At 49.1% G+C, this 26,662-nt stretch overlaps 13 protein-coding genes and 1 non-coding gene across 14 annotated transcripts; 6 read left to right on the forward strand and 8 right to left on the reverse strand.

The window, feature by feature from the left end:
- Positions 1-717: 717 nt before the first annotated feature.
- AFUA_4G10410 (aspartate aminotransferase) lies at positions 718-3,423 on the reverse strand. Its single transcript, XM_077804632.1, has 6 exons — positions 2,666-3,423; positions 2,521-2,599; positions 1,778-2,418; positions 1,428-1,715; positions 1,312-1,371; positions 718-1,259 (listed from the first exon to the last, which is right to left on the reverse strand). Exons 1-6 carry the CDS (start codon positions 2,783-2,785, stop codon positions 1,158-1,160), a joined length of 1,290 nt encoding a protein of 429 aa, XP_077660775.1. The 5' UTR covers positions 2,786-3,423; the 3' UTR covers positions 718-1,157.
- A 623-nt stretch (positions 3,424-4,046) lies between these two features.
- Positions 4,047-6,343, reverse strand: AFUA_4G10420 (U4/U6-U5 snRNP complex subunit SNU66). Its single transcript, XM_746691.2, has one exon. It carries the CDS (start codon positions 6,229-6,231, stop codon positions 4,210-4,212), a length of 2,022 nt encoding a protein of 673 aa, XP_751784.1. The 5' UTR covers positions 6,232-6,343; the 3' UTR covers positions 4,047-4,209.
- Positions 6,344-6,480: 137 nt separating this feature from the next.
- AFUA_4G10425 lies at positions 6,481-6,798 on the forward strand. Its single transcript, XR_013344506.1, has one exon. It is a non-coding gene; the product is annotated as an uncharacterized ncRNA (non-coding RNA).
- On the reverse strand, positions 6,481-7,824 carry AFUA_4G10430 (aminoacyl-tRNA hydrolase PTH2). Its single transcript, XM_746690.2, has 2 exons — positions 7,412-7,824; positions 6,481-7,310 (listed from the first exon to the last, which is right to left on the reverse strand). The coding sequence occupies exons 1-2, from the start codon at positions 7,776-7,778 to the stop codon at positions 7,006-7,008; spliced, it is 672 nt and encodes a 223-aa protein (XP_751783.2). The 5' UTR covers positions 7,779-7,824; the 3' UTR covers positions 6,481-7,005.
- Positions 7,825-7,881: 57 nt separating this feature from the next.
- On the reverse strand, positions 7,882-9,330 carry AFUA_4G10440 (uncharacterized protein). The gene is made up of 4 exons (XM_746689.2): positions 9,131-9,330; positions 8,727-9,051; positions 8,258-8,655; positions 7,882-8,201 (listed from the first exon to the last, which is right to left on the reverse strand). The coding sequence occupies exons 2-4, from the start codon at positions 9,042-9,044 to the stop codon at positions 8,162-8,164; spliced, it is 756 nt and encodes a 251-aa protein (XP_751782.2). The 5' UTR covers positions 9,045-9,051; positions 9,131-9,330; the 3' UTR covers positions 7,882-8,161.
- A 520-nt stretch (positions 9,331-9,850) lies between these two features.
- AFUA_4G10450 (DUF4448 domain-containing protein) lies at positions 9,851-10,995 on the forward strand (the record flags this gene model as incomplete). The annotated part of the gene is made up of 2 exons (XM_077804633.1): positions 9,851-10,115; positions 10,184-10,995. The coding sequence occupies exons 1-2, from the start codon at positions 9,995-9,997 to the stop codon at positions 10,993-10,995; spliced, it is 933 nt and encodes a 310-aa protein (XP_077660776.1). The 5' UTR covers positions 9,851-9,994.
- Positions 10,996-12,201: 1,206 nt separating this feature from the next.
- Positions 12,202-14,496, forward strand: hcsA (homocitrate synthase). The gene is made up of 6 exons (XM_746687.2): positions 12,202-12,399; positions 12,469-12,582; positions 12,643-12,872; positions 12,942-13,022; positions 13,087-13,154; positions 13,210-14,496. Exons 2-6 carry the CDS (start codon positions 12,525-12,527, stop codon positions 14,162-14,164), a joined length of 1,392 nt encoding a protein of 463 aa, XP_751780.1. The 5' UTR covers positions 12,202-12,399; positions 12,469-12,524; the 3' UTR covers positions 14,165-14,496.
- Positions 14,497-14,703: 207 nt separating this feature from the next.
- On the forward strand, positions 14,704-16,872 carry AFUA_4G10470 (sphinganine-1-phosphate aldolase DPL1; the record flags this gene model as incomplete). Its single annotated transcript, XM_746686.2, has 4 exons — positions 14,704-15,017; positions 15,132-15,609; positions 15,666-15,799; positions 15,861-16,872. The coding sequence occupies exons 1-4, from the start codon at positions 14,923-14,925 to the stop codon at positions 16,870-16,872; spliced, it is 1,719 nt and encodes a 572-aa protein (XP_751779.1). The 5' UTR covers positions 14,704-14,922.
- A 622-nt stretch (positions 16,873-17,494) lies between these two features.
- AFUA_4G10480 (mitochondrial 54S ribosomal protein uL30m) lies at positions 17,495-17,779 on the reverse strand (the record flags this gene model as incomplete). Its single annotated transcript, XM_746685.1, has 1 exon — positions 17,495-17,779. The coding sequence occupies one exon, from the start codon at positions 17,777-17,779 to the stop codon at positions 17,495-17,497; it is 285 nt and encodes a 94-aa protein (XP_751778.1).
- An 827-nt stretch (positions 17,780-18,606) lies between these two features.
- AFUA_4G10490 (SNARE-binding exocyst subunit SEC6) lies at positions 18,607-20,883 on the forward strand (the record flags this gene model as incomplete). The annotated part of the gene is made up of 1 exon (XM_746684.1): positions 18,607-20,883. The coding sequence occupies one exon, from the start codon at positions 18,607-18,609 to the stop codon at positions 20,881-20,883; it is 2,277 nt and encodes a 758-aa protein (XP_751777.1).
- Positions 20,884-21,137: 254 nt separating this feature from the next.
- On the reverse strand, positions 21,138-22,799 carry AFUA_4G10500 (uncharacterized protein; the record flags this gene model as incomplete). Its single annotated transcript, XM_746683.1, has 1 exon — positions 21,138-22,799. The coding sequence occupies one exon, from the start codon at positions 22,797-22,799 to the stop codon at positions 21,138-21,140; it is 1,662 nt and encodes a 553-aa protein (XP_751776.1).
- Positions 22,800-23,167: 368 nt separating this feature from the next.
- On the forward strand, positions 23,168-23,960 carry AFUA_4G10510 (frataxin family protein; the record flags this gene model as incomplete). Its single annotated transcript, XM_746682.2, has 2 exons — positions 23,168-23,545; positions 23,685-23,960. The coding sequence occupies 2 exons, from the start codon at positions 23,168-23,170 to the stop codon at positions 23,958-23,960; spliced, it is 654 nt and encodes a 217-aa protein (XP_751775.2).
- Positions 23,961-24,586: 626 nt separating this feature from the next.
- On the reverse strand, positions 24,587-24,907 carry dph3 (CSL family zinc fnger-containing protein; the record flags this gene model as incomplete). Its single annotated transcript, XM_746681.1, has 1 exon — positions 24,587-24,907. The coding sequence occupies one exon, from the start codon at positions 24,905-24,907 to the stop codon at positions 24,587-24,589; it is 321 nt and encodes a 106-aa protein (XP_751774.1).
- A 112-nt stretch (positions 24,908-25,019) lies between these two features.
- AFUA_4G10530 (uncharacterized protein) lies at positions 25,020-26,556 on the reverse strand. The gene is made up of 4 exons (XM_746680.3): positions 26,381-26,556; positions 26,177-26,275; positions 25,541-26,115; positions 25,020-25,474 (listed from the first exon to the last, which is right to left on the reverse strand). Exons 1-4 carry the CDS (start codon positions 26,522-26,524, stop codon positions 25,177-25,179), a joined length of 1,116 nt encoding a protein of 371 aa, XP_751773.2. The 5' UTR covers positions 26,525-26,556; the 3' UTR covers positions 25,020-25,176.
- Between the last annotated feature and the right edge of the window lie 106 nt (positions 26,557-26,662).

Below are 26,662 nucleotides of genomic sequence, written 5' to 3' on the forward strand. Positions count from 1 at the left end.
TACTGTACTGCCCTAGTAGCGTATCAAACAATTACACCAAGTAAGAACTGTAAGAAACACGAAATATAAGCCATTACTCCGTACAGCTAGACACATGGGTGCCTACCTAGGTAGGTACTGGTGGATATCGGGCAACTGGGAATGGCGCAGCCGCGCTACGCTCCAAGTGCTCATCTAGAAACATAGTGCTTTTTCGAAATCTCGACCTCTACTGAACAGAACAACCATCACGATCTCAGTCTGGATTCTAAAATGGCACTGCTGCTATTTAATCCCTGTTATAGTGGACGGGTAGGATGTCATGCCGACCTAAGATAAGGTACCTACCTTTGTTACCTTAGCTCTTGTAGACTTGGGTAATTTACTTGATCTGGAACACCAATACATACAAGGGCTAGTTGATACACACCTTCCATCCCACGGAAAAAATTCCTTTACCGGTCCAGGTAGGTAGGTAGGCAGGCAAGGTGCTCCTTCGGGGCTGGGCTATAAGTATTACTAGAGAGTATCGCCCAGGTAACAAGCCGCAGGGTCATTGTCCAGAGCACCCAGTTTGGCATGTTCACCCCAAAGCGAATCGTTCGAGCGAATCATATTTAAACGGCTCTGGCCCATCACTGGAAAATGGCTTTGATCTGTGCAAGTTGGTCGCACAGGCAAGTCAGTGCATGCAGCAGGTATGGTCATGGTGTACAGGGTACTACAAGCACTGCGTGCATTATCACCACCTGGGTAGCAATCGCGTTGGTCTTCGGACTCTGCCTGTCATACATGGAGGTAGGTACGGGGTACGCCTAACGCCTGGAGCTCTGTAAGAATGTTTGGTGGCACAGGTCAAAAATTGGGGATAAAGGACGGAGCCAATCGCAACAAAGTTCTCACGGCGATTTTTCAAATACTCTACGCTACCTAGGTAGCTTCAGAAGGTCAGAAGCATGCTTGTGCGACCTAGGTACTCTGTTGCACATAGATAGCACTAGCTTAGGCTAAAATACGCCGGGACCTGAACTGAAAGCAACCCATCCAATTTAGACCTTTAAGACGAATCATGCTCAGCAATATGCTAATATAACAAACATGGATATCAGTACAATAGGGCTGGGCCCTGTAGGGTTTTGTATATCATTTTCACATACTCGGGGCACCTAGCTCAACCGTTAACCGGTGACCTTGTAGATGGCCTCAGCCAGTCTCTTGACGTTGCCCGAGGTGATGCCGGCGACCGAGATACGACCGTCCTTGGTTGCATAAACAGAGTGCTATAGTCATGTCAATGAGTTGGGTCAGTTTAGCAATCCCATGGGTGCTTACCTCCTTGGCCAGAACTTCCATCTGCTCGGGCTTCAGGCCAGTGTAGGCAAACATGCCAATCTATCATAAATAAGCATTGATTCATTCTTGCAAACATGAAAAAACAGCTTTCTCACCTGGCTGGTGATGTGCGACCAGTCGTGCTTGCTGCCAAGGTCCTCAAGGTTCTTCTTGAGGAGAGCACGCATCTCAATGATACGGTCGGCCATGCCCTTGACCTCGCCCAGCCACTGCTGGTTGAGCTCAGGGTCATTCATGATGGTAGAGGCGATGCGAGCACCGTGAACGGGAGGGTTGGAGTAGAAGGGACGGATGAGGATCTTGATCTGCGAATCGACTCGCTTCTTCTCCTCAGCGGATTCGCAGACGAGAGAGAAAGCACCAACACGTTCGCCGTAGAGACCCTGGTGGTTCAGCATGGTCAGTCCCTGAAATGTTTCCATGAGGTTGAGCAGCCCGAGCTTACCATGTTCTTGGCGAAACTCTGGCACAGGGCAATGTTGTGACCCTCCTTGACGAAGTGTCTAGGGGCAAAAGCATCACGGTCCGCGTTACCACTGGCAAAGCCCTGGTAGGCCATATCGAAGAAAGCGAAGTGGCCCTTCTCCTTCATGACATCGCTAATCTGGCGCCACTGATCCTGGGTGGGATCAACACCGGTGGGGTTGTGAGCACAGGCGTGCAATAGGATGATGCTGTTGTTGGGAGCGGCCTTGATGTCAGCGATGAGGCCCTCGAAGTCAAGGCCAATAGTGTCCTTGTTGTAGTAACGGTAGGACGCGACGTCCAATCCGGAGTCCTTGAAAACGGCGGCATGGTTGGCCCAGCTGGGAGTGGGAAGGTAGATCTTCTTAGCGTGAGGGTAGAAGCGCTGCAGGAAAGCACCTCCGATTCTCAGGGCACCGGTACCGGAAATGGTCTGAGTGATGACAAGACGGTCCTCCTTGATGACGGCGGAGTCGCTGCCATAGGCCAATTCCGCAGCAGCCTTGGTGAAGGAAGGAATACCAGTGATACCAGCGTATTCTTTGTCGAGACGCGACGCAACGACCTTGTCTTCGGCAGCACGAACCGAGGGCAGAACATATGGCTTGCCCTTGTCATCACCTACTCGTTCCGATTACAGAAAATCAGCCGTTGCACAGAACAATGGGTATCAATTAGCCATTTCTTAAACGCTTAAGCGATTTAGTCAAGAATAGTACGTACGGTAGGCACCAACACCAAGGTTGATCTTCTCCTTGAAGGTATCGGCCTTGAATGCCTCGGTGATACCAAGGATCGCGTCCTGGAATCATGCCATCACGTTAACAATGGCCCACAGAGCGACTTTCCGGACAATAAATTGTATTACCGGAGGACCCTGAGGGACATTGGACCAGGCAGAGGCATGTCTAGCACCGATGACCACGGTGCGCATGCTCGCCTCACGCGAAGCAGCTTGGCGGCTGGCGACTCTGAGAGTGGACAACATTGCGGTGTCAAGGGCGCTAATCCAAAGATCGAAGATGGAGAACTAGAAGCTCAAGAGGACCTCGAGGGGGAAGTAGTGGAAGAAATCAAGGAGAAAAGTAGGAAAGAAGAAGAAGAAAAAAAAAGTCGAAAAGGACACCGATTGGAGATCAATCCTAATAAGAGTCGAGAAGTAGCAGATCCGAGTCGGAGATGCAGCGGGTGAGTTGTGTATTTTTTTGACTCATGTGAATAACCATAGGGAAATTCCGGGGAGAAAAGCGACTGATTCGGATTGGTCGCTTTCTCCGCATCGCGGTTAAATTGGGTCTTGTTGAAGGCACCTTACTTTGTTACCTAGGTAGGCCCTCCAGTACTGGGACGTCCTGCATTGAGAGTCCTAAAGATGACTACAATGAGGTATAAACACGGCAGTCTCACTAATTTTCATGAGAGTGTCTGATCCTGAAGTGTTATTTTGTTGTTTGATCTATTACTAGAACAGAGCATGAACGAGTCACGTGATCTTGTTGATATCCTTTGTTTCTGGACACTGGGACCGAATGCTCCGTTAGATATATCCAAAAAAACCAGACTTGTGGATTCTCGCTGATCAGCGGGAGACTTCGTAAACCCCTCTTACGTGAGATCATAAACGAAAATGAGACTTGATGACACCATCAAAGTTGCAATTTTGATATCGAAGGGCATATAATAATGGTGGTATTCATCAATCATCGTGCCATCTGCTCACCTCTCTTCCCGGTGGCCGCCCTCCGGTGAACTGATTGAGCATGTTGGCCCACTCGCTGGAGCTTAAGGCACTGCTTGACTGGCTAGATGTGCCTATGTTTCCCCTCACGAAAATTGGGGTAGATGTAGTTTTCCTCACCAGTTGTCTAGACCTTAGAGCAGCTGCAAGTTACAAGTTACTACTGGTGTCTACTGATACTTGGTTTTGCGAAATGCTCCGCGGCGGGTGGAATTATTTCCTTTTTTGGAGCACACTTCATATTGCTCTTCTACAGCGTGCGCAGGTCGACCCAGTCAATAGCTAGAAGAGCTGAGGACCGCCGGGCTGCCGTTGATGGTCGGTTAATTTCCGCCGCCAAACGCCAGACTGTCACTCGGGATGTTGCAATACCCCCGAGGAGATCCAGATCTATCCAGATAGGGTTGCCATCTGTGAGTTGAGCTATTCGATATTGCAAGCCTGTTGCAATCAGGATTGTCTTCCCATGGCAAATGCGGTACACCAGCTTGGTTAAAGATGTTAAATATATTGAATCAATAAACTGTAGGTTCAGAACGAGCAAATTGTGGCTCACAAGGTATCGTTTGGTCTTACTAACTTATGGTATATTCAGGGAGCCTATCAATGCTAGACCCAGACATCATCATTTAGATTTGCATATGATACTAGATCGCAGATGAGTATCCGAAAACTCATCCCAATCTCACACCAGCTTGACGGTTTTTCCGAGCCGTGGCCCCCATAGCATTGTTCATGCCAGTGTGTTGACTGCTGTCCAAAGCGCTCATGGCTTCGCGTTTCTTCTCCTCTTCAATCTTCTTCAACCGTTTCTCAGTCTTCATCTTGCCGCTACCCTTGCCGTGGAACTGGTGACTAAGATGCTTGAAAGCTTCCTTTTGGTTCATCAAACGACCAAATTCGTCAACGTACTTGAGTTGTACATCGGGCTTGTATTCCTTGTTGAAGACTTCCGCCATGTGTCGTGCATCTTGTTGGTCACGTTGCTTGTTCTCCCACCGTGCGTATTCTTCACGCTCACGGGCCGACATCCGATCAAGTTTACCAGAGGCTCGGTCGCGTTCACGCTGTTGCCGAGCGCGTTTCTCGGCCTCCGTTTCAAGGTGAATCTTCTCGTGCAGGAAACGCTGACGAGCCCGCAGGAGTGCGTTGTGCTCAACAGCATCGGATGGCTTGACCAGGCCGCGTTGCTTGAGCATATTCAACGTGGCACCAAGCCCTTGATCCAATGTAGTTTCTTCCTCCAGTCCGGTTCCGGAGATTTGCTGGAGCTGAGAATCTTCCCTTTTGATGCGCTCCTTGAGGTCTTCTTCGTCTTCAATATCATTGTACGATCGCTCCATATCCACGTCAGCGTCATCGTCGGCCGGTTCTTCCTTGATCCTCTCGACTGATTCTTCCTTGCCACTCTCGGCAGGTGTCGTTGTTCGCCGTCTCTCGCGGCGCTCTGAAAGGATCGGCTTCTGCAGGTTGGAAACAAATTCTGATGTTTCATCTATGACCAAGCCAGGCTCTTCAGCCTCTTCATTCTCTGCGTCCATTGGCGTCTGCGATTCCTCTCTGAGTTGTCGTGCGATATCCTCGGGTCGCACTTTCTGCCGCTTTTTGAAAGCGGCTCTTCTCTGGCGTGTAAGAGAGGCTTGTAGATCGTCATCATCGACAAAGGATACGTTCTCACTGCTCTCCCATTTTCGAGGAGCTGACGCGGGCACGCCGTTGCTGGCATCGACTTCCATAGCCCCATTCTGCGCCGACTCAGTTGTAGAAAATATATCATCTTCGTCAACCGGTCTCTGTCTGGTTGCCTTGACCTTCTTTTTCTTCGGCTTTTTGATTTTGATCTCGCTCACATCCATGTAATCAGAAACTGGGGTTGTCTCAATTGCGCCAAGGTCGAGGCTGACAAGATTCTGCTTGAGTCTGTCCGATACCTCTTGTCGCTTAGCCTCTCGTTCTTCGACTGTAGACCCTTGAGCATCAAGCGTGAAGCGTTTCCGCTTCTTGCCTTCAATCTCTTCGTCATATTGCGCGAGTATGCCGGTATTTTCTTCGGTGGGATCGTAGACAGGCTTCCGCTTTTTCAACTCCAGCCTTTCCGCCACCTTCTCCTTTTCCCTCAGATTGACGTCCTCCAGCTCATCACCCTCCTCCTCGTTCTCATCTATAGTCGTATCTTTGAGTGTAAGAACGTGTTCTTCTCCTGCTTCGAATTCGCCAATTTCATGCCCAACTTTTAGCCCAGCCAGATCCGCTGTGGAGTATTCCGCAGCACGTTCACGTTCCTCTAGTTCTTGGGCGAGTTTGAGGGCACGTTCCTTTTCGATCTTCTTCTGTCGCTTCTTCGCCTGCAGCAACCAGGTCTTCGTGTCCATATCCGCATCACCAGATTCTCCTAGCGTAGGGCCTTCTAGAATCCGAGCGCGCTGAGCAGCATCACGGGCCTTCTTGATCGCGGCATTTTTAGCCTCTCGTCTCCGCTTCGCTTCGGCCTCCTCTTGAAGTTTCTTCCAATTCTCCGAGGCAAGCGCTTGCCGCGACTCGAGGGTGCTTCCTGCGTCTTCTTCGGACGCAGAGCCCTCTCTTGTTTCTTTAAACACCGGACCGGAGGTGGCGTCAGCACCAGGGACGGGCAGGGGTTTGAGCCCAAGGGCGACTCGTATTTTGTTATTCTGCTCAATAGAGAGAGCGTCCGCCATGTTGGGCGAATTACAAATCAACCTGTATCAAGAGTCAGCCAGGAAGTGTGTTGACGATATCAGGTCTCGTAGACTGGCATCGATAGTCGGCTTGACTGCTGATAGATTGCCTCTGACCTTCAACCACAGGCCGTCAGTTCCATTGCTATTACATAATCACATTCGGTCTCGGTAAGGCTTAGCGCGCACTTGGCGCCAACATAAAAAGCCAGGATTTTCTCAAGACCTCCTCTTTTTCTCTTTTTCCTCACCAATTGAACAAACACGGATCTGTGTCCAGCGATCCTGAGCATGGAACTGTTTCTCTTCACGGAGGGGCTGCTTCTGTGTCTCGGTTGATTGCTGGACAGTTCGACGACTTAAGGAGCCATTCCCTTGTGGATGGTTTTTATTTCCGGTCGACAGATCTCAGATCGAATGCTGGCATTAGGATTACTTGGTCTTGAGCTCCCGATAGGTGAGCTCGGCTTGAGGGCCTAGTAGCCAGCGGCGTCATATTCCTGATCCCTTTACCGATTTGGCCGTCGGCTTGTGAGGTTAGGGAAAAACCATGACTAGCCAACATATCTTTTGCTACATTACTGCGCAATATTATTCTGTAGGATTTGTGTCGATTGAATGAACTACAATCGATGGCCGCGTAGATATCCACGAACCTGGCTTCTCCTGGATCGTATACCGCGACGTACTTGGTAATTCCAAAACCTTGCTGGTTGACGCATTCGCGAATTCAACATTTACATACGTACATCGTCCTATCATCACCACCTGCATTTACAATAGCTTCAGATGCCCTGTCACTTGATCCACCACACTCTTTGGCCCCAAAACTCCAAGCACCGTCCTGCTTCCGCTAGCGATCTGTGTCCGTCCAGCATCCTGGATCACTCGAGCGCAGAGACCCAGGCTCATCGCCTGTGCATGCAGCAACTGTAATTCCTCCTCCGACTTTGTCTGCAAGGCGATCTTTGCTTGCCCCTGTTGTTCCCACCTCCGCAGGATAGGTGACTGCGGGTTATGCGCAATGAGGTACTTGTAGCAGGCGAGCGTTGCATGCGAGCACTGGGCGGCGATTTTGCCTATGTTAAGCGTATCGTGTTAGCTGTATCCATTTCACAACGCATGGGCTGCATTTCGAAAAACCAAGCTTAGGCGGGGAAGCACAAGGGAATCATTTTACCCTTGGTCATGCCCAGATCCGTCCTCACAACCAGCACAAGCTTCACTTCCTCGTTGCTGGCGTCAAAATTGGCTAGCTCGCCACCATCGCCTTCCTCCTCGCTATCATCTTCGTAGTTTTCGCCCTCTTCGTCGGAGGAATGCTGAGGGATCTTCACATTGTAGCTGTTGGGCCAGCCTTCCTTCTCTTTGGCCCAGGAAAATAGTCCCAATGAGGCTCCCTGTCCAATGAAGTAACCAGTGATGCCAGCGAGAATAGCTGTAGCTATCACGTATGCTGTGGTGGAAGGAGGGACCCGATCTAACTCGGCCATCTTTGTTATTTTTGGAAGTGCAAGGGTGGGAGAAGCTGTTTGGGTATTTTCCATCAGTGTTCTAGCCTGTCCTAGTGGTAGACTAAGATCCGATCTGAGCTCGGGTAGCCGCCACAGCTGCTTGTCAATCAGTCAACTACTTCCGTACGGTACCTTACAAAGTCGTCATATTTTAAACAATGGTCTAAGGCAGGTAATAAAACTTCTCTAATAGAGATTTATTTAAGCAAGTAATAATGGATAGATGACATTTCCCCCCTTAAACCAGCTTTTAACCCTCAGCATACCGTGACGCAAGCTGGAGGCTGTAGAAATGCACCAATAAGATCCAAAGCAGCATAACCAAGACAATAATTTCTCAAAAGACACCGCTATTGCATTATATATACATTCCCGACAGTGCTGAGATTAGAGAACAGCATCACCGTCGTCTCTATCTAGTTGGGGCGAGCTCCGACGTTGCCCATTCGGCGGCTCCTGTTTGGGGTTAGCTAAACCAGAACAATGTGAGAAACGCAAGAATTCCTACTTACATCAGAGATCGGCTAGCAAAGCTGATGAAGATCATAAAGAGCCAACTGGGGATAACGCTGAAACCGTGGATGATATAGCCCAGGGGAACAAGAAGGTTGTTCTGGGCTAGCCAGCCATCCGTTGGGTGGAGGGCACCTTCGTAAGCGGGCTCCTTCTTGTAGGTCTTCTCGGAATGAATCTTGTAGATGTCCTGGGATGTCACAGTTGTCGAGTTTAGATAAACGACGTGGAGAGGTGTCGCAGCTCGACTCTCGCCAAGTTGAGCTTGGGGAACCTCAAAGTACCAAACGGAGGGAGCGCCTGCAGACCATGTGGAACACAGAAGCTGGTCCGATTCGCAGTTCAGATAACCAAGATTAGGGGAGTTAGGGTCTGTGGAGAACAGGAGAAGAGATTCCTTCGAAGTGAGATAATTAGCAATAAGGTCTCGGTGTACTCGCATCTTCTACTACCCATCTGAGTCCTTACATTGAAAGCTTTGTCCGCGTTTCCGCAACGACCGAAACATGTCTTGTTACCACCAGTAATGTACAGCAGCCAGTCTTGGGGCTCGGAAGATGGCTCCAAGAGAGACTGCCAGTTGCTCATGTTGAAAGGGGTGACTGTGACAGCCTTCTGTTGGACCTTCTGTTCGACGACCTTCTCAACCGTAGGAACGACAGGAGTCGCGGTTGGCAGGTAAGACTTGGCCTTGTTGAACCATCCCTGAACTCGATCCGCAAGGGGAACCTGATTTTGCGCTGCAGCAAGGGCTGGGAGGATAACGAGAGCTTGAATGAATCGCATGATGGAGCTAGCAGTCATGACGCGTGTCAGCAACGGTCGGAAGAGGTGCTACCTAGAGAGGATATCTATATTGAAATCAAACGAACCTGAACTGGTTCCGATGACGATAAGCGCACTTTGGATTGAATGGACGGTCTGAAAGGCCAAAGTACGGACAGCAGGTAGCTAGGAAGGCGGGCTCCTGAGTTGTGAAAAGAAGTGAAACAGCCACGAAGGATGAAAGTGATTTAGTCTCCGCGATTGGCGACAGCTGGCCTAAGCGTCGGGAGGCCCAACTTATCAAAGTTAGCGGGGGAGCACCTGTCCGGTGCAGTTAAGATGGTCTAAAGCCCAAGGCGTTGATTTTATTAATGAAATGTTCAATGGCATACTTCATTGTTCCAGATATGAAGTTCAACCTCTGGAAAAAGATTCCTCAACATCACCGTCGCAAGGACTTTCGTGTCTGTTTATATGATGTCCTGGGGATGCCATTGATTATATCACCCTGATATAGTTCGCTTCTTTCGGCCATACCAACAAGTTCGTCTTTTTGATTGAGGTTTCTGGCTGTCTGAAATTCGTGCTCCAGCGACACTTTGAGACAGTAAAGTCGCTGAATACCTGGGCTATATTCCTACAAGAGCTCTCGGTCAAAGGAGTCGGATGTCCTCCATTGTACCTTATGACTCCTTCAACTTTTGAATCTGCTGAACCAATGTCGATTGGCCGCGGCTTCCAAAAATGGCAGCATTCATGTTCATATAATAGCCCCTCCTTAAGTTCTTGCAGTAGGACTGCATTGATTGCCTCGTCCTCACAAACCTGTGTGCCTCAGAGGGCCTTCTAGCCTTTGACATTGCATCGCAGAATCATAGTTTTTATCAGACACATCTTGTATCCACCACAGAGTCAAAAGTGTTGATTTTACACCAGGCTATCATCCTAAGGATCCATCGACAAGTACGGAGATGTGGTGTCGTCTTGTTCGCACTTCAGCCCCGATATACTGGTGGCTCATAGTAGCGACCTTGATAGGCCACGGGCTTGGAGCTGCGCTAGGAAGAAAAGCGGATACTTCGATTCCTCATTGTGAGTGGCTTATCCATACAGATCAGACAAATTTCCAATGATTTCTGAAGCTCACGAACATACTCAAGCAACTGTGACTCTTTTGAACGAGGCTCCTTCACAAGAGTTACGCAACAACACAGATATCTCGTCGTTCTCAGGCGACTTCCCTATCTGTACCGATCTTAATGGTCCAATAGCTCCTTTTTGTCTACCTAAGGATGGAGCAGACGTTACAGCCGACGCGACGTACTATGTCACATGGAATGCAGACTTCTACCCTCTGAACGCGACGATCACAATCGAATTGAGATATGCGAATTCCTCTCAGGGAGACTCGGCATTCACGTCTGAAAAGACTGATAACAGTTACGGTTATATTTCGCTTCCTATGCAGAAGGAATGGCTCCAAGGAAAGCCATACAATGCTCTGACCCTTTATATCATCGAGCTGGATCCTACGTCGGGCAGCCGAGCTAGTGCCCGGCAAGGCCCAACTGTCATACTCCATCCTAAACCAGTTGAACACTACAAGCCTTCCCCTCGGACACCATTTAACAGGACGGCTCTTCTTATCGGACTTCCTGTCAGCCTTGGTGTTGTCATTGCTGCTGTTGCGGGTCTAGCTTTTGGCATGCGTAAAAGCAGGAAGACCGGGCTGAGAGACGTCGTGAGTGCCCGAGGAAGAGGCTACGGAATTGGAAAATCCAAGAACAAACGTCTTGGGACCAAAAGGGAGATTAATGGGCCAGATTCTTTTGCAGCCTTGAATAAATACAGAGAGGACTCTGGTGAAGGCTTCTCCGAATTTGAGGGTTCAGAGAAGTCTCACGGACTCGAGCGCAGCGGGAGCTTTGCGTGTAGACAAGAGGTATCAAGGCTGAAGACATGGAGCGGTTAATGGGCTCGCATTCTCCGTGTTCGGTTTGTGTAGGTGAGGGTATTGGGTAGCAAAGGTGCCGTATCTTCATTTACCTTCGTCTCGACCCTTCGGTCCTCAAAGGGTTTATGCTCTTTGATGCCTCAAAGTAGTCAAGGAGATCAGGTTCGAAAGTCTATTAGGCGATGTTTGACGTATTCTTACGGGGCAAGGCTGATCCTGTTGTTGTGTTGCTCGACGGGCGATTATTGGCGTGACCATACTTTTGTCTGTCTCTTATCCTGCTCTGCATATGCATCTCCAAGAACATTGAGAGATCCAACTACCTCTCTATTTATGACAGGTGGTATTCAGGTGGTCATAGGCGCCAGTAAGAAAATATGATGTCTTCATGTTACATGCAACAAATGCTGTGTAGCGCGGTCTCGGACAGCCGAATTTTAGTATGAAGTCCCAGGAGAATCTCTGAATCTGTACGGAGTCCTGCAAGCTGTGTCCAGTGTGCAGACTTCAGCCCATATAATGGTTGCTAGGACCGGACGCACCATTAACAACTATTAGTGGATCTTGGTACCTATAAGGAATAATATTTATGGAATGAGAGGCTCTGAAGTCTGTACGGTAATCCTCTCTATACCAGAGTCCTGAATCTCTGTGATTATCAATTCTTTCTCTTCCACAAGTTTTTCTTTTTCTTGCCTGATAGATTTTTCGACCTCTCGATACTCGGTGAGAATGAATTCCCGTAATTGTTCGCTCGCAGCCGACGCCGTCCAATCATTCAGTCGTAGTTCAAATCGCCTTGGCCGATGTCGGTCCCAAGTTAGTCTAGGTACCTCCGCATCTAGACTTGCTGCTCTTCAGTACCAAGAGTTTCATTTTCACTCACAGGTAACCACACATAAGGTGTTAATTCAACGTGACGATAATTTTCCCCGAAATAGGCGATCCACCACCTTCAGTCAAGAGACAAGTGGCGACACACGTACATTCCTTCCATGGCTTGCCTAGCATGTACCTTGCCGATCACTGATTTGCGAGCAATACTATTATCACCAAGTAATGAGTAATCAATGGGGAAAGATCTTCAGCGGATGGAGCAAATCAGGATTTTGGTGCGGTGGAAGAAGCAGAAAACGGAATAACATTGGTCTGGCGGAGAAAATCCCCACACAAGCCCATATTCAGAATCTCAGATAACCAGAGTTTATACAGTAGTACTCCGTAGTGCTAGTCGTTTAAGTCTCTCCTCGGCGTGTGAAATTTTCTTCGTTGCCGCTCAAAGTGCCCAGTGAGTCCGAGTCATAGTCATCCTTTCCAGACCGCCCGCCCTCATAAACCCCACCCACTTTTTCTCTTCCAGTTATGACTCTTACCTCTTGGTACTACACATATAAACCCTGAAATTCTTTGAGCGTCACCAGTGTCAGTTTCTTGTTTTACATCCATTCCAATCATTGTCAATTGTTACCTAACCTTCGATCCGTCATACAGCAAACGTCGTTCACCTCGACATCGTAATAGAAATCACCCCGCTATCAATTCACAAAATGTGTCCTGGTGCAGACAATGAGCCCAATGGGCACACCAACGGCGCCAATGGCACCGGTATTGCACCTGGAAATAGAGATATCATACCTGACCCAGACTAATCTCCCTTCTTCCTAGTTCCTCACCCCGGCTTCACTGCCGTCGAGACCCGTCAAAACCCTCACCCTTCGGCTTCTCGTAACCCTTACGGCCACAACGTCGGTGTGACCGACTTCTTGAGCAATGTCTCTCGTTTTAAGATCATTGAGAGTACCCTTCGTGAAGGTGAACAGTTTGCCAACGCCTTCTTCGATACGGAGAAGAAGATTGAGATTGCCAAAGCTCTGGATGACTTTGGTGTCGACTACGTGAGTCATAGCCAGCTGCTGTCAACATGTTACTGGGAAGACGTGCACTGACTAAGGCATGCAATATAGATTGAGCTCACCAGCCCCTGTGCTTCCGAGCAGTCGAGAAAGGATTGTGAGGCTATCTGCAAGCTTGGCTTGAAGGCCAAGGTACGTTCGCGTCCCTGATCCTGATCTCGACTTCGCATTCAGTTCTAAAGTGTCGTTGCCACAGATCCTCACACACATCAGATGTCACATGGACGACGCCAGAGTTGCTGTCGAGACTGGTGTTGACGGAGTGTAAGTGGCCCTACCAACGTTGGCAATCACGGCTGGATTCTGACTTTTTATATAGTGACGTCGTTATTGGGACCTCGTCCTATCTCCGGGAGCACTCTCACGGCAAGGACATGACCTACATCAAGAACACCGCCATTGAAGTCATCGAATTCGTCAAGTCCAAGGGCATTGAAATCCGGTTCTCCAGCGAGGACTCCTTCCGTTCTGACCTCGTTGACCTGCTGTCCATTTACTCCGCTGTCGACAAGGTCGGCGTTAATCGTGTTGGTATTGCTGACACTGTCGGCTGCGCTTCGCCTCGTCAGGTTTACGAACTCGTCCGTGTGTTGAGAGGTGTCGTTAGCTGTGATATTGAAACTCACTTCCACAATGACACCGGGTGTGCCATCGCTAACGCTTACTGCGCCCTGGAGGCTGGTGCCACTCACATCGATACCTCTGTCCTTGGTATCGGGGAGCGTAACGGCATCACTCCCCTTGGTGGTCTCATGGCCCGTATGATGGTCGCCGACCCTGAATACGTCAAGAGCAAGTACAAGCTCGAGAAGCTCAAGGACATTGAGGATCTTGTTGCCGCTGCCGTTGAAGTCAACATTCCCTTCAACAACTACATCACTGGTTTCTGCGCCTTCACCCACAAAGCCGGTATCCACGCCAAGGCCATCCTCAACAACCCCAGCACATACGAGATTATCAACCCTGCCGATTTTGGTATGACCAGATACGTTCACTTTGCTTCGCGCTTGACGGGTTGGAACGCTATCAAGTCTCGTGCTCAGCAGCTCAACATTGAGATGACCGATGCTCAGTACAAGGAGTGCACTGCCAAAATCAAGGCTCTTGCTGATATCCGTCCCATTGCCGTTGACGACGCTGACAGCATTATCCGTGCCTACTACCGCAACCTCAAGTCAGGCGAGAACAAGCCTCTCCTTGACCTCACAGCTGAAGAGCAAGCTCAATTTGCTGCCAAGGAGAAGGAGCTTGCTGGCTCGGGTGTTATTGCTTAAGCAATACGCCATTTGTATTCCACATTGTTCGATTCCATCTTTCTTGGTTGAATCGGCCTGTTCATTTGTTTAGAATTCTGAATCCCTGTTTTTCTCTCAGCGTTTCACAACAAGGAAGCTCTGGATTTCCTCCCGTCATGATCTGATGTTTTCTTTCTTCATTTGGTATGTCACGGTATGTCTTGGGATATTAATTTTTACGCGGGGTTTCCAAAAGTCTTCCTTTGTCCCTTGAAAAAAGGGGGAGATTGGTGTTAAGGAGATTGTTGTTCTCTGAGCTGTATATAGCTAGCAGGCCGTTCCAAGGTCAATGCATTATTATTTCTAGTGTCATCCTTTGGTTGAGAGTACGAATCTCCAGCTTACATGGTAGGGAAGGGCCCACTGGTGTCGTTTCATGTTGATGCTCTCTTAACATTATTAAATATTGGGAATAGGTAGGTTGCCATTGCCCATGTATGATGTGCCTTTCCTCAATCTGCAGAGTGGCGGAAAATTTCAGATCGGTCGCGGTTGCTCCATTCAAAGTGATGATTGATGCTGCATTTGCCATATTATTTGGCAGGATCAGGATTAACATGTGGAAGAAGAACCGAGGCAGGTTCGACTAACTCTCTTTTAGTCTCCGCGGTCAAACTTCCCAGAATCTCCGATTTACCCACCCTTTCTCCTCCAGTCAGTTAATCCACCATCGTCGTCACTTACCTAGAGGTGACCTATCCTCACCCATTCTCTTCTGGTTCCTAAAAGTCTGCAATATGGCTTCCTCGGTACTTCCTATTGCCTTACAGAGCAAACTCCTTGGCTACAGCAGGGCTCCCAATGCGCAGTTGGCGGCCTTGAACTTTGACCTGTAAGTGGACGAGTCAACCCATCATTCCTGGTTCCCCGCTATAGGGAAGATCATAGAGCCACCGTTCTGAGCATTGACACCCGAAGTCTAACATGGTGGATACGGGAACTACAGACTTCGGAATATTATCTTTATCCTTTTTCTATTGCGTTATGTTCGCAAGACCTATTACTCTCTTCGCGGCTATGGCATCATTGGCAGCATCCGTAATGTCTACGGTTCAATCCGGCTGTTTTTCTATTCCGTATTCCTGCGTACTCCCGGGGTACGTGGCCAGGTCGACAAGCAGGTTTCAACGGCGATCGAGAATATCGAGAACAAACTAGTCGCCAGTGGCCCCGGTGTCACTAGGTATTTGACTCTGCCCCAGACAGGGTGGACGCCGGAGCAGATTCGCACTGAACTCGATAAACTGGCGAACATGGAGCATACTCGCTGGGAGGATGGACGAGTCAGTGGAGCTGTCTACCATGGTGGCCAGGACCTGTTGAAGCTTCAAACCGAGGCCTTTGGGCAGTTTGGCGTCGCAAACCCCATCCACCCAGATGTTTTTCCTGGTGTTCGCAAGATGGAGGCTGAGGTGGTTGCCATGGTACGTATTCGCAGGTTATTTGGATGTCCTGCTTGTCTAACATGAAGTATTTATAGGTACTCGCCTTGTTTAATGCTCCTTCAGATGGCGCCGGTGTCACTACCAGTGGAGGTACCGAAAGTATTCTTATGGCCTGCTTGGCGGCTAGACAGAAGGCATTCACAGAACGGGGAGTTAAGGAGCCTGAAATGTGAGTATTCTACTATGCCTTGGACTGCTGAGTGGATAGAGTTTGCTAACATTCATTGTAGAATTATTCCAGATACGGCCCATGCTGCATTCTACAAAGCTTGCAATTACTTCGGAATGAAGCTTCATCGGGTTCCCTGCCCAGCTCCGGAGTACAAGGTTGATATTGCTGCTGTGCGGCGCCTAATCAATCCCAATACTGTTCTTCTGGTTGGCTCCGCGCCTAATTTCCCTCATGGGATTGTCGATGATATCCCTGCTCTATCCCGACTTGCAACTAAATACAAGATTCCTCTTCATGTCGACTGTTGTCTGGGCTCCTTCGTTATTGCATTCCTTAAGAAGGCCGGCTTTCCCTCCCCTTATGAGGAAGAAGGAGGCTTCGATTTCCGCCTTCCGGGCGTAACCAGTATTAGTGTGGACACACACAAGTACGGTTTCGCACCCAAAGGCAATTCGGTGCTCCTTTACCGCAACAAGACATACCGCAGCTATCAGTACTTTATTTACCCTGATTGGTCTGGTGGTGTGTATGCATCTCCCTCCGTGGCAGGATCTCGGCCAGGTGCTCTAATCGCAGGCTGCTGGGCCAGTCTGATGAGCGTTGGTGAGACTGGCTACATCAACAGTTGTCTTGAAATCATAGGCGCGGCGAAGAAGTTTGAAGCATCAATTAAAGAACATCCAGTTCTGTCCAAAAATCTCGGTATTGTTGGGAAGCCCATGGTCAGCGTGGTCGCGTTCCAGAGTCAAAACGGTGCTGTTGATATCTACGACGTTGCAGATGGTCTGTCAGCCAAAGGCTGGCACCTAAATGCTCTCCAGTCTCCCCCTGCAATCCACGTGGCATTTACAATTCCTACGGCGGCTGCAGTCGAGAAATTGACCACTGACTTGGTCGAGACGGTGGAGAAAGAGCTAGAGAAAGCCGAGGAGAGGAAGCGGCAGGGCAAGTCGTATGTGCTCAAGCGTGGCGACACATCCGCCCTGTATGGTGTTGCTGGTAGCCTTCCAGATAAGAGCATTGTCAGCCGTCTTGCTGAAGGCTTCCTGGACACCCTGTATAAAGCCTGAAAAATCCATGCTTGATTGGATTGTTGCCATGGGCTTCGAAAGTTGCTCGAAACGTTGAATCGTTTCCTCAACTGTAAAATCACAATTCTCTGAGATATTGGGTTCCCTGATTAAATGATATAGCTACGGCAGTGGCGTTCAAGGCGTTCAAGCAGGCTACTCTTAATGCATTCTATAATAAAACAGATTGTTCTTATCAGACCTTCGATGAAATCAGTAACATAGCACCAAGACAACAAAAAATTGAAGTTTTTATTTTTAAAAAAAATTTGACATCCTGGTATAAAAAAATGCTGGCACAAGATATGTATGATACATGAATCGTTGAAGAGGACGATACAGGGCTGGGTTGGCCCTGTGAACGAACATCGTTACGATTGAGATGAAGTGTAGATGAGATAAAACGTCGCCTCAAGTCGCAAGAGGGCGTTCGAGCATCAGTATACCAGGCCCTGGAACTTCCATGCAAGAATGATTGCATCAAAGACGTTGAAAACCACCGTCTCGAAGGCGTCCACATGTGCTTGAAAAACCAATATCCTCGCACAAAAGAAGCTGAAACTCCTAGCCGGCTCACCTGGCCGAGAAACAAGAGGAACAAGTTGGTAGTAAGACTCGCATTCTATGCCGACCGATTCTCGCTGAATTCTTCAATTGATGCCTTCTCGATATAGTACCCCGGGTCCGGCCGCCGTTCAGCACGAACTTCTTCCTTTGTGAGCCGCCTGTCAACTTCTTGAACCTCCACAAGTTCCTTGACCTTCATGATCTGACCAGCTACCGATGGCGATACTGGGTGGAAGACTGTCGCCATGCGCTTTTTGAGTCCGAGGGCCTTGAGGACGTCTGTTGTTCGCCGGGGCAGACCGATGGCGGAGCGGAGGAGGGTGACACGGAAGTAGCTCATGTCGACAGGTATATGAGTTTTCTGTTCAGTCGTCGGTTTTTGAGTGTTTGGAAGCTGGGACCAATTGGCTTCTGTCTGTTTGTCTTCGGTTGTACTTGCGGTGCTTGGATACGAAGTGTAACAATGGTCTCGCGGAAATTTATCTCAACGAAAGCCCAGCTACTCAAGAATCGAATGGACAGTTCTATGCGAGGAGTGAATGAGTTCGTCAAATTGGCATAAAGAGTCTTACGCTCCACGCCTGCTCAATTATCTCGGTTATCTCGATATCTTTTGTCCGCAAAATAGCGGGATTTTCTTGTGCTGATATGGTCGGTCAGCTAGGCGGAAAGTCACGTGTATCCTGTTCTGCCGGTGTCTCCAAGCGGCGGGTGGGTGGAATCTACGGGGAAACTTGAGAGTGTACTCCGTAGCTTAGGTGTACTCCCGTCATTTGCATTCATCAGAGCACCGTGTCTAGCTTATGGGCTGCTGCTGGGAATTGTCCAGCAATCGGCAAACTGGGCATGGAATTAACACAGGAGCTGTCAGTCTCATAATCGAAAATCTGTCAGTCGAACGATCGAGTACCCTTCGAACAGACACCCTGGGATAGTAAGGTTGTGCGCTATATCCTTCGCTGCGTTTGTCTCGGGCGCATTGGCTCTGTCTACATTTGTATCAGACGTATCCTTCTTCTGAGGGTGCTCAGTCTCTACATACCAAGGCGACGTCCAGTCCGATTCACGCACTTCTTCGTCCTTCCAACGCCCCCACAGGAACAAAACATCTCATAGGAGCGGCACTCCGACATTGATATTAACTTTCTCAACTACGTATTTCGCAACATGGCGCGAGAAGGAGACTCAAATGGCACATTGGCCATGCCCCGGCTAGACGAAATATTGCGCCATCCAGAAGACCTGGATAAGATTGCAGGATTGAAAGCCGAATACTCGCGAAAGAAGGGAACAGTTGACTCACAGCTCCGGGAAGGTCTTCGACATCAATTGGAAACAGTCCAACGAAGTATCAATGCCTTGACTGAGGGCCAGCGACAGGTCACGAAGACGAGAGACGAACTTCAGACTATAGACAAGCTGTGCGCGGAATCACAAACGAGCGTCGACGACTTTTCGCGGATTGATAAATTGGCCAAAGTACAGCGAAACTTCGAAGCAACTCTGATGATGAAGAAGGGCTTGGAGAACTTCAGTATAGATCTTGCTGAGGTCGAGGAGCTCTTGCGACAGGACGACGAGGATCTTGAGAACCAGCCGAATTTGTTACGGGTACACATGCAGATCTCGCGATTGAGGGATTTTCGAGACGAAGCGATGGACCAGATTCGCAAGGCCCAAGATCCAAGCAGCGAAGCCGCGCTGACAGACTACTTCCAAGGCCTGGATTCTGTCATTGATTGGTTCGATGAGCATCTCGGAACCGCTTGTATGAATCTCATCCCACTAGTGCAGTCAGACAACAGGAGTATGGTTGTCCGGCTCGGTGTGATCGTTATGACTGAGGAGAAGAATGATGCGACGGTGCGCGCTCTTCAGGAGGCGCAAAAGGATCATCAGGACTTGGCTGGGCGGTTCAAGTCCATGAACATTGGTCCTAAAACCGTTCGCGGCTACAAAGAGAAACTCTTGCAAGCAATCGAGCTGTATGCAGAAAACCAGTTTCGGGAAACTAAGGAGGCGTTTTTGGGTGATCCTGAAAATCTGGATAAGAGCTTCAAGTGGTACTTCAACGACCTCTTCTCTGTTCAACAAGGCATGCAAGCACTGCTTCCGAAAAGGTGGAAGATTTACAAAACATATACGAATATTTATCACCGAATGATGCATGATTTTCTAATTGACCTCATCAATGACCCTGATTTACCAGCTGACAACTTGCTTGCGATTCTTCATTGGAGTGAAAAGTATTATAAGAAAATGAAAAAGCTAGGCTGGAAGCAATCCGAGCTCCAACCGAACATTCTTGACGACCGTGAGCCTGAGCTCATCAGACAGTGGCAAAACATCATCATCAAAGCTGTGGAAGAATGGATGGAGCGTATTACCGAAACAGACAGGAAAGGACTCGTCGAGCGCATTCCCGATTCCCTCGACACCAACGCAGAAGGATACTTCCGTACAAAGACCCTTCCAGATATGTGGCGTATGCTGCACGAGCAGATTGTGGCTTCCGGTGCTTCCTCTCGAACAGATGTTGTAGAGGGCATCATTGATGCTATGTTCCGAGTGCTCAAGAGTCGCCAAACGAACTGGCAGATGCTCATTGACGAGGAATGTGGGAAATATAAGGCCCAGGGCGGAGACCAACTCGAAGGCCTCCAGCTATTGCAGGATTGGCTCATTGCCGTTGCCAATGATCAGATCGCCTGCATTGACGACAATGACGAATCGGGACAGCTGGGATACCTGAGCAAATTCAAGCGTGATTTTGAGCCATCCGTGGATCCGAACTATATGGCCTCACGAGCCACACCTGAACTCGACGCTCTGCGGGACGGCTATGTGGACTTGAGTACGTATTGTCTCACTCAGTTCGTCGAACTGGTCTTCGCTGTCGACTTCCGCACCACTATTCCAGACTTCTTCACCCAAAAATGGTATGGTGATTTTGCGATCAAGCGAATCACCTCAACTTTCGAGGATTATATGACAGATTACTCTGCCGTTCTCCATCCTTCCCTGACCGACATCCTGGTTGAAGAACTATCCGACGAACTTCTGATCAGATATCTATCATCGGTCCGCAACAAGGGTGTCAAGTTCAAGCGGCACGTCGATCCGTACACCGACAAACTCAAGGACGATGTCCTTACAGTCTTTGCTTTCTTCCAGAAATACCCCGACTCTTTTGCTTCGATTAAGCAGAAGTGGCGGCTAGTTGATTGGCTTCTTCGTCTGCTCGAAGCCGAGAAAGGTCCGGCTCTGGTTGCAGTTTATGAGGACTTCAAAACGGAATACTGGGATCTACAGTTGTCATGGGTTGAAGCAGTGCTGAGGACCAGGGATGATTTCGAGAGAAGCATGATCAGCGCCATCAAAACAAAGGCGGCTGAATTGTCAATAGAGAGGGGTACAGAGACCCTCATGAGTCGCGTGCGGTGACGTAGGTTTGCCAGGTTAAGTTGAAGGCCTTGAAGGTGTTTGATCTTTTCCCATTCGAAGGTGGCACAGAGACTTGTCATCTGTCATTGGATCTCTCAGGGAGATGTCCTACCAGCGAGGCGTTTTGGTGTCTTTTTGTTCGAGAGTAAAAGAGTAAAATATCTCAGACACGGGCTCTCAACTGTCAGTACGACAGAAGATTCCTTTAATCAGCATGCCATGATCATAGTATATATAGAGGCCATTCAAATGCTCTAGATTTTAACGCCGCCCTCATCACTTCCATCGCTGCTGCCACAGTCATCAAATTCTTGGTTATCCCGGTGGCAAGCTTTGCCCTCAGCGACCACTTTTGAGTTCCCCGAAGATGTGAAATCCAGACTCCTTTCTGCCACAACTCGGTATTTTTCCCCCAAACGTGCATTCATCCCACTATCGTCAGGATCAAGTTTCTTTGCGCCCATCTCACATATACAGATTGTCTCTAGTGGGAAGTCCTTTGCCCAAACGAAAGGGAATGCGTGTACTCTCTTCATGGACGACATTTTCTGTCTCTTCTCCGAGGGCGAATTGCGAGCCTCGTTGCCACTGCCGTCGGTACTGCTGGCGGAATTTGATGCACTTTCGGTACCAGTGTCGTGGTTAGCGATTTGTTGCCTTTCTATTTCGTTAGGGTGAGAGGCCATTGTGACTGAGGTAGACCGTGGCATTGTCCTTTGACAATCGATGTAAAAGTCTCGGTAGTGAGCAAGAATATCCCGTGCATCAAAGCTGTATTGACTGTTTCGGCGGCTACCGCTGTTTTGAGGGCCTCCTCCTCGCCGTCGACCACGGACATAGATAGTGTTCACCACCGTAGCATGAAGGAGAAGCGGCCGAACTTTGAGCTTAGACTTCGTTTGCACAGCGGTGCCGACCGTGGTCGTAATGGGTTCGCGAGTTTGCGAATGTACTTGTGTTAACTCGCCCGCCAAATCCACGGGCATTTCTTGAAGAAGGGTTGTACGATTCTGGATTAGTATATTCGTAAGGGATTGATGGCCTTGATCTAGATTTGGCTTGGCTTGGTGTATTGTACTCGTTGCGTCGCCGGTGTCCGATTCCATGTCTTTGGGTGGCTTCTGGGGCTCAATGTGATCTGAGCCTGGTCTATTCTTGATATGTTCGCACTGCAAGAACCCTGCTTCTAGGAACTTGTTCCGCAACAGCACGCAAAAGGGATAGAGGCGAGACGTAGAATCCACAGGAGCAGCATGAAGGACGGTAGCCGCGCGCCCCCTCGGAAGCGCATGTAAGGACTCGAGAGAAATTGTCAATGGTTCATAATTGTCTCGTGGCACGATCACGGAAGCAGGGTCATCTTCCTGCTCTAGTCGCCTTGATGGGTGAGTTTCCTCACCCTCTCCCACTGCGCCTGTAAAGTCGGACTGTTGTCGAGGCGACGAACTTCTTTTCCGGGACCATTTCGATTTCTTTGCAATCTCCTCTGCCTCACGCATAATAAACGCCAAATCGAGTGAGTGAAAGAACTCGATTGCTTCTTCCAGCCGTTCCTTCGTAGGAAGACTCATCACCCCGAGTGTCAGATGGAGAGTGCCGACGGGACGCACCGCGCTATAGGGGATGAGCGGCCGTTCGGCGGAGACTTGCTGTTGTACGGAGCCCTCCTCATCTGAATGCGAAACCAACGGAATGGCAGCTTTGAAAGTTGATAGAGAAGATTCCAGCTGAGGGAGTGATATGTCGTTCACTAGCGGAAGGCACAGAAAGTGTGTCAGAGGAGGCCTCTTTTCCCTCTTAGGGAAAGTCCGCGGTGCTCCATTTCTCTTCTTCTCGGACATGTTCCAATGATAAAGACGGAAGAAATGGCTGTTTGATGGTTGAAGTAGAGACCTGAAAAGCCCGAGGGTTTTCATATGTGTTACGCCGCTTCGGGACAATAGTAAAGCGCCATATGGAAACTCGCCATAACCAAAATTTGCGCCCCCTAATGGGAAATATAGTGATAAATGATCAAATGCTACCACAATGAGTAAAAATAAACCTGGATGAGAGTCATCAGCTGCTTGAAGAACATGGAGGTACGGAGGAAAGAGAATTGAAGTACGGAGTAGAGCTATCCACAGCTAAGCTGTATCAAGGAAAGACTATGACATATGACGCGCATCTTCGTTTCTCCTCCGCATTTCATCCGTAACCTTCTCCATCCTTCATCTGTTCGGCACTCACGCATCCCCTTTATAGTCGATTGAAGGTCAGCTGTACAGCTCGAAAACCACCCAAAATGCTTTCGCGCATTTCTCGATCTGCTGCCTCGTCCGCCGCCCGTCCTTCTCTCCGTGTTGGCCGTATCTCAGCAACGGCGCCCGCAGCCATTCATCTTCAACCCCGATTGAACGGCGTCAACAACTCCGCCCAGGCACCTCGTCGAGGGTTCCAATGCACCAGTTGCATCCGCAAGGGCATCTTCCCTGATTCCGCAGACCCTCCTGCCCCCAAGCCGCAATCGAATAATGTCGCCGGCGCGTCCACCCATGTCACGGAACCCTCGCCATTGACTGACGTGCAGTATCACGAATTCGCGGAGCACTATCTCAATGTAATTCAGAATGAAGTGGAGAAAGCCCAGGAGGAGGGATCTGATATTGAGGCAGAGTATAGTGTGCGTATTGCGGGCCTGCGTTCTATATTTTTTTTTTTTTCCCTTTTCCGTTTCTTCTTCGGGCAACTTTATGCCGCCCTTATAATTTACAAGGCATCTTTGGCTGATTTGCGGTGCGATATGCGATCTCTAACTCTAGGCTGGCGTAATGAATATTTCAGTTCCCGGTGTAGGAACCTATGTCCTGAACAAGCAGCCTCCCAACAAGCAGATTTGGCTCAGCTCGCCAATCTCCGGCCCGAAGCGGTACGACTGGGTCCTCGAAGGAGACCAAATGCATGAGAAGCAGGATACACGTCCCTTCGGGAATGGACAATGGATCTACCTCCGCGATGGATCCAACTTAACGGATCTGTTGAATGCGGAGCTTTCGTTGAACATTGCAAAGGATGTCTACAGTGAATTTGAGAAATAATTGTCGAGTGGCCAAGGAGTATGTGGATGATCATGCGGATTTTTAAGATTACCATATTCTATAACGAAGAGGTTACGGTGAATAATATGTAGATCTTGTTTCAACAGTTCAGGTTTCGTCCATGGGAACGATATAAGACCCGCATCGAGTGCACATTCACTTGCTGCGCAGATATACAATCATGAATCGAGAGTTCGCAAAATATAATGATCTTCTTTTCTCAAAAATCCAGATTTTCACGCCCAGCACACCCATATATGTCATCCTTGACGTGACTTAGGTCAATCTTCATCATGACCATGGTCGGATATGGCAGTGATGTCACTTGCCTCGATGGAAGTGTCCTGACAGTCAAGACACTGTAGTCACACGGGAGTCGCTCGCAGGGTGCGCATATCGATCTCTTTGGATACGAGAGAACCAGAAAAGGCCACGGAAGCCCGGACGGCTGCAGTCGTGGCGTGATTCCTGTATCCTCCATCAATGGACAAGACTCAATACTCCGAGAGAAGTCGCTCCGGTTCGGTAGTTGAAGCACGAGCTACCAGTGATTCGTGGGGCTTTTTCAGGAATCGGCGCAAGGCGCTTTGGGCCAGCCTCATAACGTAGCTTGTCTCTAGGTTGATTTACGCTTGGACGGAAACTGCACCTGGTGCCGGTTGATTACCATCTTTGGGAAGATCAGACTGCAAGTAGGGAACATTGTCAGCGTCCCATATTCGTGATCTAGTCGAGGCAGGAAGTGAGCATACCACTTCAAAGATAACCCGAATCATCAAGCTGCAGCTAGGGCAGACGGCAATATCTTCGCCGTCGCGCAAGTCATCGATTGCGATTTCGAATCTGTCGCCACAGGGGCATGGGTAGTGGTATATTTGGAGATTTGGGTCGAAGATCATGTCTTCAATCTCGATTTCATCGTAGATGGAAAGAGCTTCGTCGGTCATATTGAGCGCTTGTGTCTTCTTCTGCGCTGACGAGATCAACTATGATACCTCTATTGTAAAGAACATGTAGAAAGCTGTCTGTTGCTCTTTATCACTGGAAAACTTTTAGTGGGTCGGATCATGTGACCGCGGGGATCCGGATAAGGGCCAAGGCCACCACTCTGGAGACTGAGTCCTAGGTACTTTTCCTGTCGCAGGTTTGGGAGCATAGCATTGTAATTCTTCATGGGCGAGGGTATCTCCAAACAAGAACATTATCAAACAGGTTTCTAGCCACTTATTCTCTGAATCTCCAACTTCACCGCCTCAATCTCTTTTACGAGCGATCCGTACCGTCGGGCGATCTCTCGCATCGGGCCAGACTCAAAATGCTCTTTGCTGCTACGAGCAGATAGCTCATGAGTCTCAGTAGAATCCATACTTTCGTAGCCTTTCAGTTCCTCAAGAAGTTTTCCTTGTTTCTCCTCCAGCCGTTCACGAGTCTCCCGGAGATGCTGGCGGTATCGGTCAAGAGCAGTAACAACCTCGGGAGTATAGAGTATTGCTGCTGTGTCTAGTTTGATTATACTTTCGAAGCCATGAGTTTCAAGGGACCGTGACAACATGCGGAGTGAGCTTTCTGGTCAGACATACCGTAGCTTTGCTTCCACGCCTTGCGCAACGAGAGCAAGATGTTCAGCCTTAGATTTGGTAGCCCTGGATAGCGCACCGTGCTTTACGCGCTCAAGCAACACAACAGTATGCTTCAGTATCTCGGCGCGTGTTTCCAGGACCTTTGCCGCTGTTATCGCCATTCGTGCACGAGCAGCTGGTATTTGCGCCAGTTGTATCTGACGCAGTTTTTGCAATCGCTCCCGCAGCTGTGATGCGAGAGGAGCTTGTGACTTCGCCTTGAACTGGTTGCGGCTTGTTCGAATACGAGTCCGTGTAGGCAATGTAGACGTATGTGGTATCGCAGGTGCAGACGCCGCGCAATCTAGGCTCTTTCCGGCGTTCGCAATTGCTCGGAGATCTTCGAGGGCGGACGATAAGGCGTTCGAAAAAGGTATGACTAGTGCAGGAATGATGGAATAGAAGGCGTCAATATCCGAAGCCAAAAGGGATAGAGCTTGATCATGTGAGCTCCTGTGGTCGTCCCCATCTTCGAGGTCAAGCCGACTAGGGGACGATTCCAGGTAGAGAGTAATCACGGCGAGAGGGTCGCGATACTGTCCAAACAGACTTTAGTAAACTAACGCATATTTCAACTCAAATGGAGCTTATCCTGACATCATCCGGCAACCCACTGTCGGCGTCAAATGCCAACTGCTGTAGTATCTGTTGCTTGATCTTTTTGTTTGCGCTTCGCACTCGACATCCTCTCAGTTCCTAGAAGCAGTAAAACCACGGGTCAAATCTGCATCCTATTTGATTCTTGCACGGCCATTTCGTCCACGCTGCCAATGCTCAAGTCAAGTGGCGCCTTGAACGTACTTCCAGTACTGCTTTTCTGGCGGGCTGCTCATCATTGGCTCGTGTCGAGCCATCAGCATTGAGTAAATTGGTTGTTAAATGCTGATAAAGTTTTCTGAACTGAGGATTATTTTCAAGGATAATTGGGTCGCAGGGTGGTATCATTTTCTAAAATGGCAAGGATTTCGGAGTTCACAAGATGTGTAAACAAAGCTGCAAAATCACCTGCCTATCTTTCTGTACTCCCATGTCACCGCCAGTTCGACCCGTGACTTCTGGATCTGTCTACAACTACAAGACACA

This window comes from Aspergillus fumigatus, chromosome 4 (genome assembly GCF_000002655.1).
Source record: "Aspergillus fumigatus Af293 chromosome 4, whole genome shotgun sequence".
Taxonomy (NCBI): Eukaryota; Fungi; Ascomycota; class Eurotiomycetes; order Eurotiales; family Aspergillaceae; genus Aspergillus; species Aspergillus fumigatus.

Excerpts from the sequence above, each read along its gene's own strand:
- AFUA_4G10440 (XM_746689.2), bottom strand. The coding sequence starts at position 9,044 with ATGCGATTCATTCAAGCTCTCGTTATCCTCCCAGCCCTTGCTGCAGCG. Across the intron at positions 8,656-8,726 it reads ACGCGGACAAAGCTTTCAAT|GAATCTCTTCTCCTGTTCTC; the intron begins GTAAGGACTCAG and ends CTCACTTCGAAG. Across the intron at positions 8,202-8,257 it reads TTTGCTAGCCGATCTCTGAT|GAGCCGCCGAATGGGCAACG; the intron begins GTAAGTAGGAAT and ends AACCCCAAACAG.
- AFUA_4G10420 (XM_746691.2), bottom strand. The coding sequence starts at position 6,231 with ATGGCGGACGCTCTCTCTATTGAGCAGAATAACAAAATACGAGTCGCC.
- hcsA (XM_746687.2), top strand. The coding sequence starts at position 12,525 with ATGTGTCCTGGTGCAGACAATGAGCCCAATGGGCACACCAACGGCGCC. Across the intron at positions 12,873-12,941 it reads ATGACTTTGGTGTCGACTAC|ATTGAGCTCACCAGCCCCTG; the intron begins GTGAGTCATAGC and ends CATGCAATATAG. Across the intron at positions 13,023-13,086 it reads AGCTTGGCTTGAAGGCCAAG|ATCCTCACACACATCAGATG; the intron begins GTACGTTCGCGT and ends TCGTTGCCACAG.
- AFUA_4G10530 (XM_746680.3), bottom strand. The coding sequence starts at position 26,524 with ATGATACCACCCTGCGACCCAATTATCCTTGAAAATAATCCTCAGTTC. Across the intron at positions 26,276-26,380 it reads CCAGAAAAGCAGTACTGGAA|GAACTGAGAGGATGTCGAGT; the intron begins GTACGTTCAAGG and ends TACTGCTTCTAG. Across the intron at positions 25,475-25,540 it reads GGCGTGGAAGCAAAGCTACG|TATAATCAAACTAGACACAG; the intron begins GTATGTCTGACC and ends TGGCTTCGAAAG.
- AFUA_4G10410 (XM_077804632.1), bottom strand. The coding sequence starts at position 2,785 with ATGTTGTCCACTCTCAGAGTCGCCAGCCGCCAAGCTGCTTCGCGTGAG. Across the intron at positions 2,419-2,520 it reads CCTTGGTGTTGGTGCCTACC|GTGATGACAAGGGCAAGCCA; the intron begins GTACGTACTATT and ends CGGAACGAGTAG. Across the intron at positions 1,260-1,311 it reads TGGAAGTTCTGGCCAAGGAG|CACTCTGTTTATGCAACCAA; the intron begins GTAAGCACCCAT and ends ACATGACTATAG.
- AFUA_4G10430 (XM_746690.2), bottom strand. The coding sequence starts at position 7,778 with ATGGAAAATACCCAAACAGCTTCTCCCACCCTTGCACTTCCAAAAATA. Across the intron at positions 7,311-7,411 it reads GGATCTGGGCATGACCAAGG|GCAAAATCGCCGCCCAGTGC; the intron begins GTAAAATGATTC and ends CGCTTAACATAG.